The sequence below is a fragment of the Cynoglossus semilaevis genome, chromosome 7 (genome assembly GCF_000523025.1).
Source record: "Cynoglossus semilaevis isolate Cse_v1.0 chromosome 7, Cse_v1.0, whole genome shotgun sequence".
Classification (NCBI taxonomy): domain Eukaryota; kingdom Metazoa; phylum Chordata; class Actinopteri; order Pleuronectiformes; family Cynoglossidae; genus Cynoglossus; species Cynoglossus semilaevis.
In genome coordinates this window covers 5,101,758-5,118,592 of record NC_024313.1, presented here as the reverse complement: position 1 = coordinate 5,118,592, position 16,835 = coordinate 5,101,758, and the positions used below count along the sequence as shown (strand labels likewise).

The following is a 16,835-nucleotide window of genomic DNA, read 5'->3' as shown; positions in this document are numbered from 1 at the left end:
CTGTATTTTACAACCTCGTGAAGAATACTCTGCCCTTCAGTCAAACAGCTTGTGGGTGAAGAATTGATTTGTGTCTGGTTTATAAGTAATTTTGCAACAACTCAGGTCTGATTTTAATCCATCGAGTTGTAAAACTTTGACATAAATAATGGACTAAAGTAAGTGATGCCTCACTTTAACTCATAACGTTAGGCACTCTCCTCAAATATTTGTTGAATTCAGACTTAGTTAAACCCTGGGAACCACACTACTTTATAAATATGTTACTTTACTGACTGGCTATGAAACCTCGGGCCTCAACCTGAACTTGTCTCATATATTGAACCTGCTACTTGGACTTGGACTTGAATCTACTGGGATTGAATCAACCTGGAAGATAAGCTAAAGGGCAAACAAATTATCTTTTGAGAGCATTTTCCCAGTCATGGACTTGTGGCTGGAGCAGAGAGCACATGGGAATGAGAGAAAACCAGAGTGTAGAGACAGAAACCTTCAGATTAGACGGTGGGAAAAAATAAAAAGGGAGGACAAGCGGGTGTGGAGGCAAAAAATAATCCATGGGAAATGGATGGATTTAAAAAAAGGAATAGGATAATTATCTCATAAACAACAAACTGAGGGGAAAAAGACAAGAACTATGTCGTCATTCAGCGCCTGAGACAGCAGAATAGACCGTGTACTGTAGAGTAAATACTTAAGTAATTGTAACACACATTTGGATGGACACACAGGCTAAATAAATCAACTCAATTCCTGACATGGGTGTGTGTGTGTGTGTGTTGCCTTCAACATATGCACTCAGTTGAAGGCTGGGATGTTTAACATATTCTGAGTAGGTGGAGTCATTGAGAGCTGAGTGCAAACCATCCCAACTATATTTAAACTTTTGGACGTTGGTACAAAAAGTCCAGTCTAAGACAGAACAAAAGTCTTTTTAATTTCAGTTCAACACGACTTTATGGACATAACGGACATCACTGAAGCCCTGGCCAAGAAGATGGTGTGAAAAACTAAAATCAAAACGTAGTACTTGTACAACTGTATACTGACTGTATGTGAGTATGAAAGGTATGCAGGTCAACACATTGACAATGGACCCTTGGGCTGATTGTGTTGCCATTCTTTGACATAAATATATGCAGGGCCGGCTGCTGACGGGACAAGAACTAATGCTTTTGACACAGGAATGAACAGTTTGTCCTGTGGATTTCACACTGTGTTACTGACACTGTTGGTCAGGATAGACCATCTCCTGATTACTTATTTCTAAGTTACTAATACTGCTTTTATTTTTTGGCTAAACATAGGGAACGTGTGCAACATTTGCTTCATCTGCTTCTAACAAAATATAGCTGCTGTTCCCACCCACATCGTGTACTATTAGTCGGTCTGGATGCGGCCCACGGGCCACTAGTTGATGTTCACTAAGCTATAATAGGACAAATGGGCAACGTTTATACGTTGTGCTGTGGTAAAGTGGCACAAGTGATAGATGTGGCAGAAAAACCCTGTTTATTTTTCCTGAGGTTTTCAAACAGTGAAAATGTGTGTGTGTGTGTTTGAGATGTTCCAATGCCAGGCTGTAAGTGTGTGTAAAGAGAGTTTCCAGGCCACAGTAAGGTGCAGATGGAGGATAACAATAGACCCTAATGTTCCTGTAGGAACTTCCACCTGCTGCAGAATGTCAGGGTGTGATGTATGGATGTGTTCGACTGTGGGGCTCCGGCCAACAGGACACATCCCTGCTAAAGCCATTAGAAACACACACAAAGGAAATACATTAACATTCACAACGTCACTATAACGATCAATCCAACAAACATAATGACTAATCTACAGTGAGTTAACAGAGAGTTAACAGAGAGTTAACAGTGCTAACCTATATAATGGTGTAGCCAGGAGGCTAAATGTGAGGATAGTACAGCACCATTGTGGGTCCATTTAGATCCCGTCTAACAGATGATGTTAACACGCTGTTAACAGTAGTAAACGTCAGTGATTTGAACCAGATTGCGACATACAAGCCAAACACATCTAACGTTGCAGTAAAAACGCAATAAAGCTACTTATAAGGCGTTATTTCACAGCAGTCACTGCACTGAGAGGCCGTCATAGAACAGATACAACTTCACACATTAAACTGATACATTTCATTCAGACGTGGAAGGATAATGTGTTTTTTGCAGGTTATGAAAGAGACAGAAAAAAAACATCCGTAAATGAGGTTCCAATTAGAAAAGTCGACTTGTTATTTTTATTATTAGAAATGTTCTACTGAATATTATTATTCAGTAGAACATGAATGTGAAAATGTATAGTCACTCACATACATCAGGTTGGCATTAGTGTGTAATTACAGTACACTGATTTGGTGAACATATATCCTGGGAGAGTATTTCAATATGCTGCCTTGGCCATAATTAAATGGTGTGTGGGGAAAATTTGAGAGCATGATAAGAAGATGCACAAATAAGAGAAGAGTAAACATGGGTAGAAGAAGAGAGAGAGAGAGAGAGAGAGACTACAGAAACTAAAGTGTACCGTATGTGGCAAAACAAAATGATTACAAGGGTGAAAAGGGGGCAAAATGGAGAGTGAGCAGGATCTGTGTCTGTGTTGCGGTCAGCGTGGCAGTATGTGGGCTGACATCAAAGTGCAAAGTGTACACAGAGATGAGAGAGGAAAGGTCTGGGAGCCATATAAAAAACAGGAAAGGAGAAATGGGGAGAAAAATATGACAGAATGTGAGAGCAGCGAGAGAGGAAGCAGCTTTTAAAGATAGGAAGGAGAAGAGGAAGGCTGGGGGGAAGAAGAGAGAGTGACGGACACCGAAACACTGGGAACAAAAGGCCTCAGCTGTGAACACGGTCTCCCACACTCACACAGTCAGAATGTGGTGTCACATGTCATGAAAAGGTGCTGTATTCATCTCTCCTTGTACATCACCCAGCCAGAACACGTTATTACTGTATGTACTGGAAGGCTCATGCACATTCAGCAGGGGGTCGTTCTCTGGCATTCTCTGGAGTTTATTTACAAATCTTTACTCGTTTCTGAATTCTTTCACAGCAAAAGAAAATTAAATTCTCTCGTAGCTTTTGCAAAAGTGCTGAGCCACGGCTTATCTTTCCACTAGATTTTTTTAGGCAGCAGCAGGTCATCCCCCCGAACACACCCTCCCACCACACACCATGCCTGTCTGTTTCTGCAACCTGTCTTATGAGGTAATTGTATATATACATTTAGAGTAGTGCACAGTGACAGAGGCTACGTCAAAATGTTAGAAGTGCAAAAGATGTAAACACACTTCTCTGTCGGTTTCGTTTTTAAAATAGCCAGCAACTGCAGAAACTTTTTGGGAGTTGGGTTCAGGAGTGAGTTATTTGATAGGCAAATAACAAGTGAAGTGAACTGGGAACTGTACCAGGTTTTCTGGAACTAGAGTTGAAATGTGTAAAAAGAGTATTTGGAGTATTAAAGTGACCTCAGCTGATCTGGGTATTTCTAGTCATCGTGCAGACAAACAGACTATTGTCATTCAGTTCTTAGTGTCTCGGACTCAAACAGATGAATTCTGAGTCACACTTTGTTTTAATCATATTCTGAAGGCTTTAACCTTACTCCACCACCACACTGACATCTGCAACTGTCAGCGCCACCTTAAGATGGAGCCCTCCTAATAAATATACGGTCCTTCCTGAAGTTTAATTTGGAGCAAAAAAGGTCTCGGTAGACTTCTTATCAGAGAGTCATCTTCTCTTCCTACCTCTGGCGTCAGCTCTTGTTTGGATTTTCTGAGAAAATACATATCAGATGGGAACATCTGGTTATTTGTGATACTTTTGCTCTAAAATTAAAATTAAACAAAGTCAAGACCACAAACTGAACCCTTCTGTCTTTAGCTACTCCCGGCATGCAGATGTTCACAATCTGTAAAGCAACAAACAGCAGTGTAACACACAGGATACAACACATCTGAACATTTTATATCCCCTGACAAATGCAGTGAAACACAATGTGTCTTAGAGTTCAGACAGAGATCACTGCAGTAGGAATACTCAAAAACTTCACCAGAAGGAATGTGTGTTCAGGGTAAGACGCGTAGCTTTTAGTTATTTAACCTAACGTTTAGTGGCAAAGTGGTGGGATTCAAGCCTGCAGAAGATTCTGGGCTTAAGGGCTCACCTGTTGCCCAATCTCAGGTAGGGTTCCTTCAGTTCTGTTTCAAATCATAATGCCGACTACCACTGTGAGCCCAGATAAAACACTGACAGTGTAATCAACAGTGCATTCAAACCTACAAAAACCTCCCTTAGGATAATAATAAAAGCAAATAACTTAATGCCCTAAGAACTCCAATCAGGACTCCACCCTTACTTCTGATGTTGTCCATAACCAAATTAATTATAAAGAAGTGTCTGAAAAAAATGTGGATTTATGCCTCACTTCAATTATGACATCAATGAATATTTTCCTGGGCACGGAGATGAAGAACTATTCTGGGAAGTGTTAACTGATGGTTTCAATCAAATTAAAAGTGGAGTCTTATTCTCCTCTACTTTGGAAACCCCCTCCAGTCTTCATCCACGGCGTCTCTTTTCAGACCAAATGGCTCTGTCCATTTCTCATACACGGTTCACACAGAGATAAAGCTCAAATAAAGTCTGCTCCAACAATGAACGGATTGTATATTTTCACACCACGCTGTAGTTTCAAAGTGGTGCTATCACTCAGACGGTCGTAAACACTGCCTGACTACACAGTAAATGAGTCAGTTTCACTTTGTGAAAATCCATGGATGGAACGGAAGATAATAAAATGAATAAATATTTAACAACACATGTATCGTTGTGTACGATGTCGTAATCACACTGCTTATCATCACGGCTGCTTAAAACCCCGTCTGCTTCTACATACTGGGCGGTCTGCGCAAAACGTGAGGAGAGAGAGGCATGTACACACACATACACACACACACACAAACGTCAAATCAGATGCAGTTCTGTGCCAGTATACTTCCACTTGCTTTCAGCCCTTTCCCACTTTTTTGCCCATTTGTTTCAGTGCCCGTGTCCTAACCTTTCCCCTTCGTCTCTCATGAGACCATTTTGACCTCCAGAACCGGGCCAGGCTCCTTTTGTGGAACTGAGCCCTGTGGGAACTGACTTGTGGATTCTGTCCTCATGATGACTGCTCTCTGTTGGTGAATGAAGGGGTTCGCTCAGTCAGCCTGAGTGAATAGAGTACTGGGGGGAACTGAGGTGAGGCAAACAGGGAGTGTGCCTGTGTGGTTGAAACACCATATACAGAAATCCAGCCCATATTGTTATACAGTGTCAGGTGATAAGGGACACACCCAGGATCTTATTAAAAGAAATGCCGTTTCACTGTTATCATCTTTTCTGAGTGGCGGCATTTTGATTAAATTTGGGTTTCGACTCCACTCAGACGTTACCCCTGCGGACAAGTCCAAGGTGTCTGTGCCCGTGCCCAAACAGGTCCTTGAGAAGCACTCAGATGTAGCAGGCGGGTTAAGTATGATGACACTCTAAAGATGAAAGACCACCAGGCTAAAGACACAACCTCTATAAATATCACAAGGATTGTGGAAGGAATGCGCAGCCTTGCATGCTGTGTCCAAAGACGGCCGTGGATGTCAGCAGGTCAGATGAAAACATATGTTTGCTGAAGACTTCTCAATCTCCTCAGAATGTGTTCTTTATCCAAGACATCTAACAGGCAGGCCTTGAGACTTTCCTTATTCCAATTAACCTTCATTTGTTCGACCTACTTTTCGCATAAAAATAGAATTTTCCCTTATCAACCTGACATTATATTTGGCATTTAACATAAAGTTAACAGTGAACACCGGGTTAAAATAAGGCTTTTTAGGCATTAGGAGCATCTTTTTTTTTTTTTTACAAATGAATGTCAGACTAGGGCACTTAACTTATTTACTTTACTCTAAGTACATTAAAAGTACTCTTTTTTTGTCCAATTTGAATGGTGAAGAAAGAACAAAACTGCTCTAAAATCTTGTCTAGCTATGTTTAGCTACAAGGTCAGCTGTTCCCAGTGATCTTCCTGTTCTTCTTTCAGCTGCTCACTACTGTACATGGACCGTCACAGTGAATCATCTCACCCTAACCTTCCTCCCCCTTCTCCTCCTCATGTACGTCCATTAAACTTCTTCTTCTCCTGGTGCCTGACAGCTCCATCTCCAACATCCTTATATGCGTACTGTCTGTCCAAACTATAAAAACATTAGCTCAGCTGTCTCTGTGAGACATCGTCACACCTGGGGTAGATCTTTAATTTGATTTATAGTATCTGACAGATAAGACCAACACTAGACAGATGATTCAATACATGTAATCTGGGTAATTGACAAAAAAAATTGTAATTTTATTTTGCTTATCTGATAAACAATAACTAAATAAATAAACTGTTTTTTATTTCATATTTTCTCACACAGCACAAAGCTGTTGCCATGGAACCACCTGGGGGACTGCACACACTGTTTTCTCTTGTTATTGCTCCTAGTGTTTGTGCCTGAATAAAATGTTCTTCCAGAGTCCCATTGCTCTTCATGTTATTATTGCATCAGGGTGTGTCAACATTGATACAGTGCTACATAATGGCTTCTACCGGCCTGTGGCAGTAACCGATGCTGGCCAAACTTTGTTTAAACTTTTGACTCTCGGGTGTCAGGTGTTCCCCTTGGAGGGCGGAAGAAATGCCCAGTGACCTTTACTCCCGTGACCTGTGCTGTGGCACAGATAGACGATCAGTGGCATGAGAAGTGTGCACGCACAGGAAATCCCATTCGCCCATCACTGTTCAAACTGTCCCTAAAGATTTCTTTTGAGCGTACAGGTAGACAAACAGAAGACTCTCAGAAACACACACACACTCAAGCTTTGCCTTTCTCTCAATGTCAGTCCCCAGCATGTGGGGGCCCCACTTATTGCCCCTCACTGGTAATATGATCCATCTGAGCTGCACTTAGAGGAGGAATCCTAATGCACAGAAGTTGAAGACAACAGAGTTAGCAGTCACACTGATATAAGTAGGTAATAAGCTAAAACAGAGGTCGTTACACAGTGTGATTTATATTATTATATTATTTTATTCAACTATTAGTTCAGAGCAACGCCACCCTCTGTAGTTCTATACCCCGTCATATTTAAAGCCTTACTGTGGTATTGCTGTAGCTGCTCAAAGTGCAGCTTTTCAAAGACAGGTGTTTACTTCAGTAAAAAGAGTCAAAAGTCGAGCTAACATATGTTCCAATGAATCTAAGTCTCATGCTTTCAAACCTGTTCAAAAAGTGTTGGCCTTGGGGCAATGAAAGAGCTGGCAACTGCAGATGGAGGGAGACGTAACACTCCACATTCCTACAGACTCTCACACACCTTGTCTTTGGCCGCTGCTTTCTATAAGTAAGTGATTGACTCCGAAGGAAAGAGCCTTTAAAGGAGAGACTGCCGACCTCTGATTATGTGGAACTATAAACGTAAAGATAAACGTATGAACAAACAAATGATGGCATGCAGAAACAGGGAGGATTAGCTACACGTCTGGGAGCTGTCTCGTTGTCTTGTTGTGTGGTAACCCCTTAACACAACCTGGCAGACTAATCCACTGTCACAGTGTGTGTGTGTTCAAGTACCTGCTTTACACATTACCTAAATTGGTACTGGTTTTCAGGGACCAAAATACTAATACATAGTACTAATCAGACAACCCCCTTGTTTGTGATGTAATACTTTAAACTTGGATGAAAATGTCAATAGTGGGGATGTAAGGGTGGAGGCATAAATGGTGTATGAATTATAACAAGTGAATGCATAGTTCTTCAGGGGTGCCCCGCCCTGCTTTGGGAACCACTGGGACATATAACACTGACATTAACTGGTTATCCAACTAGTCTGTGGTGTTAAGTTTTTTAAGTTGTCATTAAAAATAGAAATGAACTGCACTGTAGAAGTACACACCATGTAACATTCATGGATTGGGTTAAAAAAGTTTGTGCATTTCTTTCTTCCTCCATTCATGCATTCATTCAGCCGTTTGTTCATCTTCGACCCCTCTTTTGTGTCTCTGTAATCCACTGCTCATCACACATCACCAGTTTGTGTCTGGGAACTGTCTGCCGTATGATATCTTTAAAACCAGTTTTGAAACGGAGCATCAACGTGAGACAGGGAGTGAGAGTGAGTCACAGTCAGACACATAACAGGGTGAATCAATGGAAAGCAAAATGTAAAAAAAAAGAAACAAAAGGCACATTAGTCAGGAGTTAATCTTCCCTTTTACCAGTGTTCACTGGAATTTAGCAGAAACCTACTCTCAAACATATCTCAGAGGCAAATTAGATTTAAACAGAAGCTCAGCAGGGAATCAGCGGGAAACACAATCCCTTACCTACTATGTTTATATTATTCCTATGTGCTGTATGAAGAGGAAGCAGTTGTTAGCACAGGTAGATGTCATGTCATCATATCATCAGGTCTACATCAGCTCCATGTCTGGAGTGTTCTAAAACTGAAGAACTCACCACAGCATGAGTCAAAGTCTGAGTTAATGTGTAACTGCCAAAGTGTGACAACTCTAACGATAGCTTTATGAGAACAACTGCATTTATCACAAAACAACCAGAGTCAACACAGGCCACAAAACTATATTGATTTTCCATTTATCCGTCTGTTATCCTGCTTTGTTTACAAGCATAAAACAGCAGAAAGAAGTCATTAGGTGAGATAACGAAGCTTCCTGTGATTCCTCCCCAGTCTGTTGAGGACCTTACCACAGATGGCCACTGCTCTGAGAGGGGATCGATCATTTGTGACAGGACTCAACACCCTTATTACCATAAACAAAGCCATGTGTTCAGGAGACACCACTCACTCCTCCCGCTCCTTTCATTAAACAAATTGTGACAATTCCTTTTGGACCTGACTGACATTTAACTCTGCGAACACTCCATCATATCAGCAGGTTGCAAAACTTAGCGACAGCTGCTAAATTTACCTTACTTGCACTTAATGTTTGTTATTTCACTACTGTCTAGAGCACAGGTCATATACTGGGGAACATATATAGTGCATATCAGGCTTTTCTTGTTCGGGCAGCAACCTCTAGCTACAGAAATAGGAAGAAAATAATTAGTTATACATACTTAATTTATCAGTTATGACAACACAGCAACATCAGCGACACCGTCTGAGTTATATAGAGAACATCTTGACATCACAGCTACACATTTCACTTCTTTTATTATTGAGTAAATTACTTTCAAAAGAACTTTTGTGTCATTGTGTCATTGTGATGTTATGTTAGTCACTATATGTGTTAATATTCTATTTCCAGGCCTTTTCTTTTCAGTTTAAGTAAACTAGAAGTTGTCAAGTGCCTAGAAGTGTGGATAAAAGTAAAGATGACTTTCTTGTATGCTCACAACCCAAGACCTCCTGTTGAGATACCTGCTGTTCACAACATTTCACACTTTCATTCCCACAACATCCATTGATTTTATGGGTTAAAGTTTTAAGTTATCCTCGACCACACACAGCAACCATTTCTATACATTTAACCATCTCTATAAACATTTTTTAGTTTTCTGTGTCATCAAATAACCCCCAAAACTAGGTCCTGACACTCGGGTGTTAATCTGTGATTTATGACACAGTTTCAAAGATGGGGGATAATGACCCAAAAGTGGGTCATGGGGCTATTTTGAATGCCCCCAGATTAATGCAAAGCAAAGAGCTCTGTTTTCTTTGTTCTACTGTTGTTGGATTTGTTTTAATAACATTGAGGGACAGTGTAACTATACTATTAATTTATTTTTTTTATAAAAACGATTATTTAGGTCTTACTCATAAATTGAAATGGGGTTTCAGGTATTAAAATGTTAAGTACATTCTCTATTTAAAGGTACTGGTTATTAATTAATTTAAAGGTTTACTACAGTAGTGGTACTACAGTAGTATAAAGTGTGCGGTGATCACTTACTCTTAGCTCAGTGGATCTTGGACAGGACCGCTAGAAAAGCACAGGTTCACTCACGTGTACTGTGTGTGGCGCACACTTACGGATTTTGACTTTCTTTGGATCCAACTTTCGAACTTCATCCTGTAGAAAGTGCAGTCGACCTTGAATCCGACAGGATCTCCTCCACACTGTGCCTGCCTCCATCTCGATGCCCAGGAAGATGTCGCTGGCATGTCGTGAAAGGTCCGAAAGCTGGTGGATGAAGTTGATCAGAGTGTGACAGCAAACCTCATCCAGGGACGAGTACAAAACTTGTTTTCGCAGCTTGCGTCTCCTCCCGGCTTCCTCCCCCGGTATCCAGCAGCCGTCCCTGGCTGATAACCTGCTCACCCGCCGCGGCTCGACGCTCCTCTGATGGAAGGGCATTTTTGCTTTTTTTAAAATATGTTTATTTCATAACAACGACTTGTGCTTCCGCAAAGTGTATACTGAAAAAATCCCAGATTTAAAACAATCGCCATTCGCACTGTCGGCTTCCAGTTTCCGACAATTGTGAAGAAATAAAATCCTCCAGTCCCGCCATATCTTTGTGCTAAAGCCTGTGACTTTGTCCTGATGCTGGTACTGTTGTTGTACACGGAGCGGAGACGTTACCTCCTGAAGTGTGTTCAAATTCAAGCAGACACTGAAGCGAGAGCAGAAGAAGAAAAAAAACAAGGAAAAGTAAAGGGAAAAGTACAGTGCAAAACCTGGAAAATACTACAGCCACCTGTAGCTACTGGAACTGGAGCCACATTCACCCTGTTACCTGCCTCCATTTGTAGACAGCGGACTTATGGAAAACAAGGACTGGATTTCACAAAAACTGCACTGGCAGCTAAACGCTATCGTTCGACCGTAAAACTATTAAATACCGGGGCAAATTCTGATTTCCCATCAGAATTCTGACACTTTTAATTGTTATATATATATATTAAAAGAAGCTTTTAAATAGATATATATTATTTGTACCTTAAAATAGTCATATAACATAAAAGGCAACCGTAAATTACCAAAGACATGGCTAATCATTAGCTAAAATATGGCTATAAGTTATAAGATATGGCTATAAACTATTGGCAAATTTCTAGAAATGACCTATCATCTCGGTTCTAACAATTTAATCAAACATTAACATTAAAGTAAATGCATAGTTGTCATTACTGCAGTAATTTTGAAAAGTACTGGCAAACCGTTACAACAACCAGACTACAGTTAATCACGTTTTGGTCTTGTAGTGATTTCCTCATGTCTCCTAAAGCCCATGTGGACAACACACCGTCTGAAAACTTGTGATTTATCTCCTTTCCGCCTGTTTGTCCAAAGCCATGTGTCCAGTGGCTCTCCGTCAGTCCCACCCTCACATTCCCACTGAACCACATTCCCAACACCAATAAATAACTGATTCGGCACTGCTTTAAAATACTATAGTCGAATCTCTGTGACGTATAGATGGCGCTATGCGCCCTCTGGTGTTCTGATATAAACCAGAGGTGGAAAAAAAAATCAAGGTTGCCTTTTTATCAGTTCCTGTGTTTTCATGGTCATTGCTCTTATTTCTCAAATAAACAGAGAGCTCCAAATTCCTGACCTGCTGATATTTGATCAGTTTTTCAGGTGATTACACAACACACCCTCGAGTCAGGTGCTGATAGAGATTCAGTTCCTCTACACTGAACGTTGTGGTAAATCACACATCACAAGATAAACATCTAGGTTAAAGTGTATCCTCCTGCTGATGTGCATGAGGAGCATCTGGAGGAGGAGCATCACCAAAGAAGTGACTAATTACACCCACATAAACGTTCAGCACCCCTTCAGGCCATAAATCAGTGGCAAGAATTACAGCAAAAATGCAACAATCATCAAGAGGATCTTACAGTGAGGGAATTTTCAGAGAATTCACAAGGAGTACAAATCCCATGGGACACAGTGAAGTGTACCAGCTGTTACCATGAACCTGCCCTGAACAGAAAAAAAATTTCAATTTTTTTTACATTGAGTCCTAAATGCATTTTTGTCTCCTGAGACAATAGGTGTTTGTTTTTTTTACTTTTGATCAGGTTTAGCCAAATTATAATATGAACAGCTTATGCATTACAGTTAGTTCATTTTTCATTTCTCCCTCTGAAAGATTTGGTTTGTTCTCAGTTTAAATGTTCACATTACATCTTACTTAAGACAAAAAAAATTAAATAAACAGATGTCATTATTAAAAAAGACATATGAACATTTAAAAACGTTCATCTCAATTGATAACATAAAATGCACAAGTACATAACGCGTCCAGTTTTAGACATAAACAAAAGTTTAATCAAGATTAAATAGATATATATATCCCCCAAACAATCAAATCCTGCAAATCAGAAGAGAATCAAACATGTCCACGTAATACAAAACAACAAGTTTCCTCTTCATCGAGTTAACAGACTCTTACAAGTCTGTTGTTTTTTTGTTTTGTTTTTTTACCTCTTATGAATTCTGGACTCTCATTCAGTGTAAAATGCATACACATCTCATCCACCACATGTTACAGTGCATTTATTCTCAACACAATAGCCTTCTTCCAGGTTTAAAAATTCACACATAAACTTAAATTTTGAAGAATTATTTACATACAAGGCCCAAAAAGATCAACCAAACCATTCTGGGTGAGCAATTAGAAAGGTAAGAAAAAGAAAACGTCACACATCAGGACAATAGGGACCTTCCTTAATAACATTCTTACAAAAAAAAAAACAACAAACAAATCACTGAATAGACAAGAGGTGCGATCAGCCTGCAGTTACATAAAAAGACAATCAGGACAGTGGGTGAGAAGCCAAGGTGATAGATTTCCCCTCTGTACGCCTGTCAATCTATTTTTTACAAGCAGACATACATGTAAAAAAAAAAAAAAATTTACAAATACAGTGTGATCGTTTGAAAGCAAAGGTATTTGTTTCGTGACCACAAGACTGCCCATAATGCACTGGGGTAGAACCTGAAGCACACTTTCCAGATGTTTCACAGCATGAAAATTATGCAGCAAAAAACATTTTGAAAAATGCAAAATTGAGATGTCACAACTGAGTTAGTAAGCAACCACTTCACCAGAGACAACATAAGTCGATATCAATTCTGTTTATTCACAATACAGTGTTGAGGTGACAGAATAAAGAAGAAAATAAGACAGAATCCCAGAATAATGTCATGTTTTTAATCACTATAATGATGTTACAGTGTGTGTGTAACCTACATGATATTAAATATTTATTATTTATAATATCATTCAGTTGGACTGGGTGGGGAAAAAAATCCCAGCAAGAGACAGTGCCGTAGTACAAATCTCTTTTCTTAAAGTTTTTCTGCTGATTACACTGCAGGAAAGCAATGGGCTGACTTTGTGAAAGTAGAATAAATTAAAAGACAAGAAAAACAATTTGAGTACAGAGGGACAAAAGAAATCTACTATGCAATATGTTTCTCACCTTTTAGTCACCATCAGACGTTTAACTTTTACGTAACCAAAACTCCTATTTAAATCAGCTTCCCCCAATCATTTTTCCCATCATTCTTTTTTAATTGTATAAATGTAAAAAAAAAAGAAAAAGTTTCTGTAGGAGGAAAAAAACTACAACTGTGACCCTGTAAGTTCTTCATATATTCATGGTAGGTGAGAAGAAAAACAACAAAAGGATGAGTACATTTGTGTTTACCTGTCTATGAAGGTGTAACTAAGATTCAGCAAAGACCAGGTTCTCCTTATCAAACTTGGGTATTGTGTTATTAAGTATTTTTTTCTATACACCTTAATTTTCTCAGTGTCTGCCATTTCATTTGGATAAAGCACTGCTCTGTCCTTCAAACAGGAAAGGTTTGGCTCACAGAGCCCTGGAATTTCATGGTTTCCTTTCAGAGATTTCAAAACATCACCTGGAGGGGGTTGAAAAAAGCAGCCTCAAGGCCGTGTTGAACAGTGTGGGGCCTGGAAGGTGACATGGGGGAGCACAGGGTGAAAAGTGGGAAAAATATTAAAGTAAAGTCTATCATCTTGGTCTAAATGAGCGCAGCGAGGACAGGTGGTGGATGTTGAACTGGATTTACCTTTCCCCGTGATGGGCCATAGCATGAATGGATCTTGGGACACGTGTGCACAAACATACAAAGTGAATGTCTAGACGAGGGCTCCGCATGTGCCGCTTTGTCTCCCTCTTGTGGTTTGTCCAGAATTAATCCAATATTATATTTTCTTCACACATACAAACAGACTGCCATCATCTATCTCTCACACACACACGCACACATATATGCATGACCACACACACTACTTGGCTCCCCCCGTGTCTGTGTTCAGGCTTATCTGGTGTAGTAGACTCTGTAGTAAACACTCTTGGAGCGCCAGAGTGAATAGGAGTTGTCAAACTTGAGCAGGTAGACGCCACGACCTGGGTACTGGTGGCTGCCTGCGTACACCTCCTCGTGACAGTCCCGCCGGTACACTGGCACAATCTCATCCACCTGTGGCTTTCCTGTCTCCTTCTTTGCCTTCTCCTCCTCGTTAGGAGGATCACCTGTGGAGACGAGAACAGTGCATCAGTGTGGGAAAGACGCAGCTGGCGACACTGTGTGCCGGAGAAACTATAAAATAATTATTTTTCTAATTGCACAGAAAAAAAATAAACATAAATGTCAAAATTATTAAGTACTTGTTTACTGAACCTGGGCACAAACAGATAATATCTCCACACAAAAATGCTCTAGACCCCGTCTGTTGTCTGTACCCATTATTTTGCATTGCAAAGTTTCATTCAGATGCGGTGACAGTGAAACCCATTATTGTTGGATTATTGCGTCACTTGTGGCGATCCACATCTCACCTTCATCTTCCTCTTCCTCGTCACTGGACTCCGACACATGCACACTGACTGAAGCGGAAGATGCATCCGTCCACTCAAAGAAGACTCCGAAGCCGACGTCATAATAGTCTGTGGCAAACTCCCAGAACAGGTAGGAGCCCTCCTCGTGGGTGGGAACCCTCACAGTGACCACCTCGCCACGCCCCACCGTGATCACACTGTCAGCATCCTGTCGGATTTTCTCTTTGAAGTCCTTGATCTGTGGTCGTGTCCACATAGAGGGAGCAGCGATGACCGGTGGGTTATCTGCCAGAATTAAGAAAAATAATTATTTTATTTCCTTTGGTTATTTTATTTTCCAGTGTCAAAGCTATTTGTTTTTTTATATTTGTTTAACCATCTTGTTATTGTTACTATCAAGGATGCAAATGCAAGGACACACATAAGAACCAGGTTTCAAATTCAGGATAATTTCAGTTGAGTGATACTGGCTTTTCCCTTGACCAACCTAATAATGGTCCGTTCTCTGAGACCTCCTCTGCAGTCTCGGGCTCGTGTTCCCGCTCCATGCTCTCAGAGTAGGAATCTGACTGGCCTCCATTGACTGTGGGGAAATCCTCGCCACCAGGTGGCAGACCTGAACACAGCTGGCCCAGTGCTGTAGCCATTACAGCATTGCCACTGTTCAAGTTGCTAGAATCCATAGAGTCAGTCTGCTGCTGCTTCTGTAAGGCTGCCTGGAATGAAGAGGATGACGACATCATAAAGTTAAAACATGAAAAAATACAAACGGGAAATTAAAACACATCTGAACACTTCCTCAAGTACCAAATTGGACAGCTAAGAAGATGTTTTAGAATCTGCAAAAATCAGGAAATTTGTCTCAAAATAATCTGTTTTAATTTCACCCATTTTGTGGATTAGAAAAGCTGGTGAAATCAATGCTTTCTTTAGCATGGGCGGATTTTTATTGTTTGTACTACAATTGTACTACAATACACAGTCAATGTTATTATACTTGATATTTATTTGCAAAAACGTAGCACAGAATGTCTCCTAAAAAGTACATGAGGAGGACTGACTGTGAGGTGTCGGTTCTACCTGTTGCTGGGCCAGCTGGACCTGGTAGAGCTGCTGCATGTACTGTTGGTAGTGCTGCTCTTGGAGTTGGCGGATGAGGCTCAGTTGCTGCTCTGGGCTGTTGGGGTACTGCTGAGCAGCATACTGCTGGAACTGAACTGCTGTCTGGGCATTCAGTGCTGCCATTATTTGTTGTCTGAGAAAAAATAGCAGGGGTGTTTTTGAGGACAGAATTATAAGACACTGGGGCTGAGGGGAACGCTGACATGTCAGTTTATAAAGACTGTTACAGGATCAGGAAGAGGCTTTGACAAACTGTAGTAAACACTTACAATAAATGTAGTAACACAGAAGTTAAATAAAACTTCAAGTACATTCCTTGAACATAGACACACTGCGAGACACACATACTTCTGCTGCTCAATCCGTAGCCTCTCCTCCTCCGCCTGTCTCCTCTCCTCCTCCTCTCTCCTCAGGCGTTCCTCCTCTTCCAGCCGCCGTCTCTCCTCCTCTAGCCTCTGTCGCTCTCTCTCCTCTTCTTCCCTCCTAAGGCGCTCCTCTTCCTCTTTCCTGTAGTAAAAAATAGGGCTTTCATGTAAGAAAGGTTGCAGCTAATGAAAAAAAAAATCCACAATAACGTGTAAATGTACAACATTCACCCTGACGCCTCACAGTTTCCTGGCCTCATTTAGGACAAACCAGCTGAAGCATCTTCCACATTACCTTTTCCTTTCCTGCTCCTCCTTCTCTATTTTGTGGGAGATGATGTAGGGAGCAAACAGGTTACAGCACTTGTTAAGGAGTTTGACAAACTCCACCATTGCATCCTCCTTCTCCATGTTGCCCAAGGAGGCCCACTCTTTACTGCACACCGGTCGAACT

At 40.8% G+C, this 16,835-nt stretch overlaps 2 protein-coding genes across 3 annotated transcripts in view; both read right to left on the bottom strand.

Annotated features, from left to right (window-relative positions):
• nhsl1b (NHS-like 1b) overlaps positions 1-11,463 on the bottom strand; it is an 81,753-nt gene extending 70,290 nt beyond the window's left edge. The window contains exons 1-2 of one of the 2 annotated variants that reach the window (XM_008312960.3): positions 11,315-11,463; positions 10,098-10,681 (exon numbers count right to left, since the gene is read on the bottom strand). In XM_008312960.3, the coding sequence (XP_008311182.1) occupies positions 10,098-10,422 (325 nt within the window). In that variant the 5' untranslated portion in view covers positions 10,423-10,681; positions 11,315-11,463. The remainder of the gene's footprint in view (positions 1-10,097; positions 10,682-11,314) is intronic. The other variant, XM_008312957.3, reaches the window with a different exon arrangement.
• An 862-nt stretch (positions 11,464-12,325) lies between these two features.
• acbd3 (acyl-Coenzyme A binding domain containing 3) overlaps positions 12,326-16,835 on the bottom strand; it is a 7,279-nt gene continuing 2,769 nt past the window's right edge. The window contains exons 3-8 of the mRNA XM_008312956.3: positions 16,677-16,817; positions 16,365-16,523; positions 15,975-16,149; positions 15,382-15,610; positions 14,895-15,179; positions 12,326-14,588 (exon numbers count right to left, since the gene is read on the bottom strand). Of these exons, the coding sequence (XP_008311178.1) occupies positions 14,374-14,588; positions 14,895-15,179; positions 15,382-15,610; positions 15,975-16,149; positions 16,365-16,523; positions 16,677-16,817 (1,204 nt within the window). The 3' untranslated portion in view covers positions 12,326-14,373. The remainder of the gene's footprint in view (positions 14,589-14,894; positions 15,180-15,381; positions 15,611-15,974; positions 16,150-16,364; positions 16,524-16,676; positions 16,818-16,835) is intronic.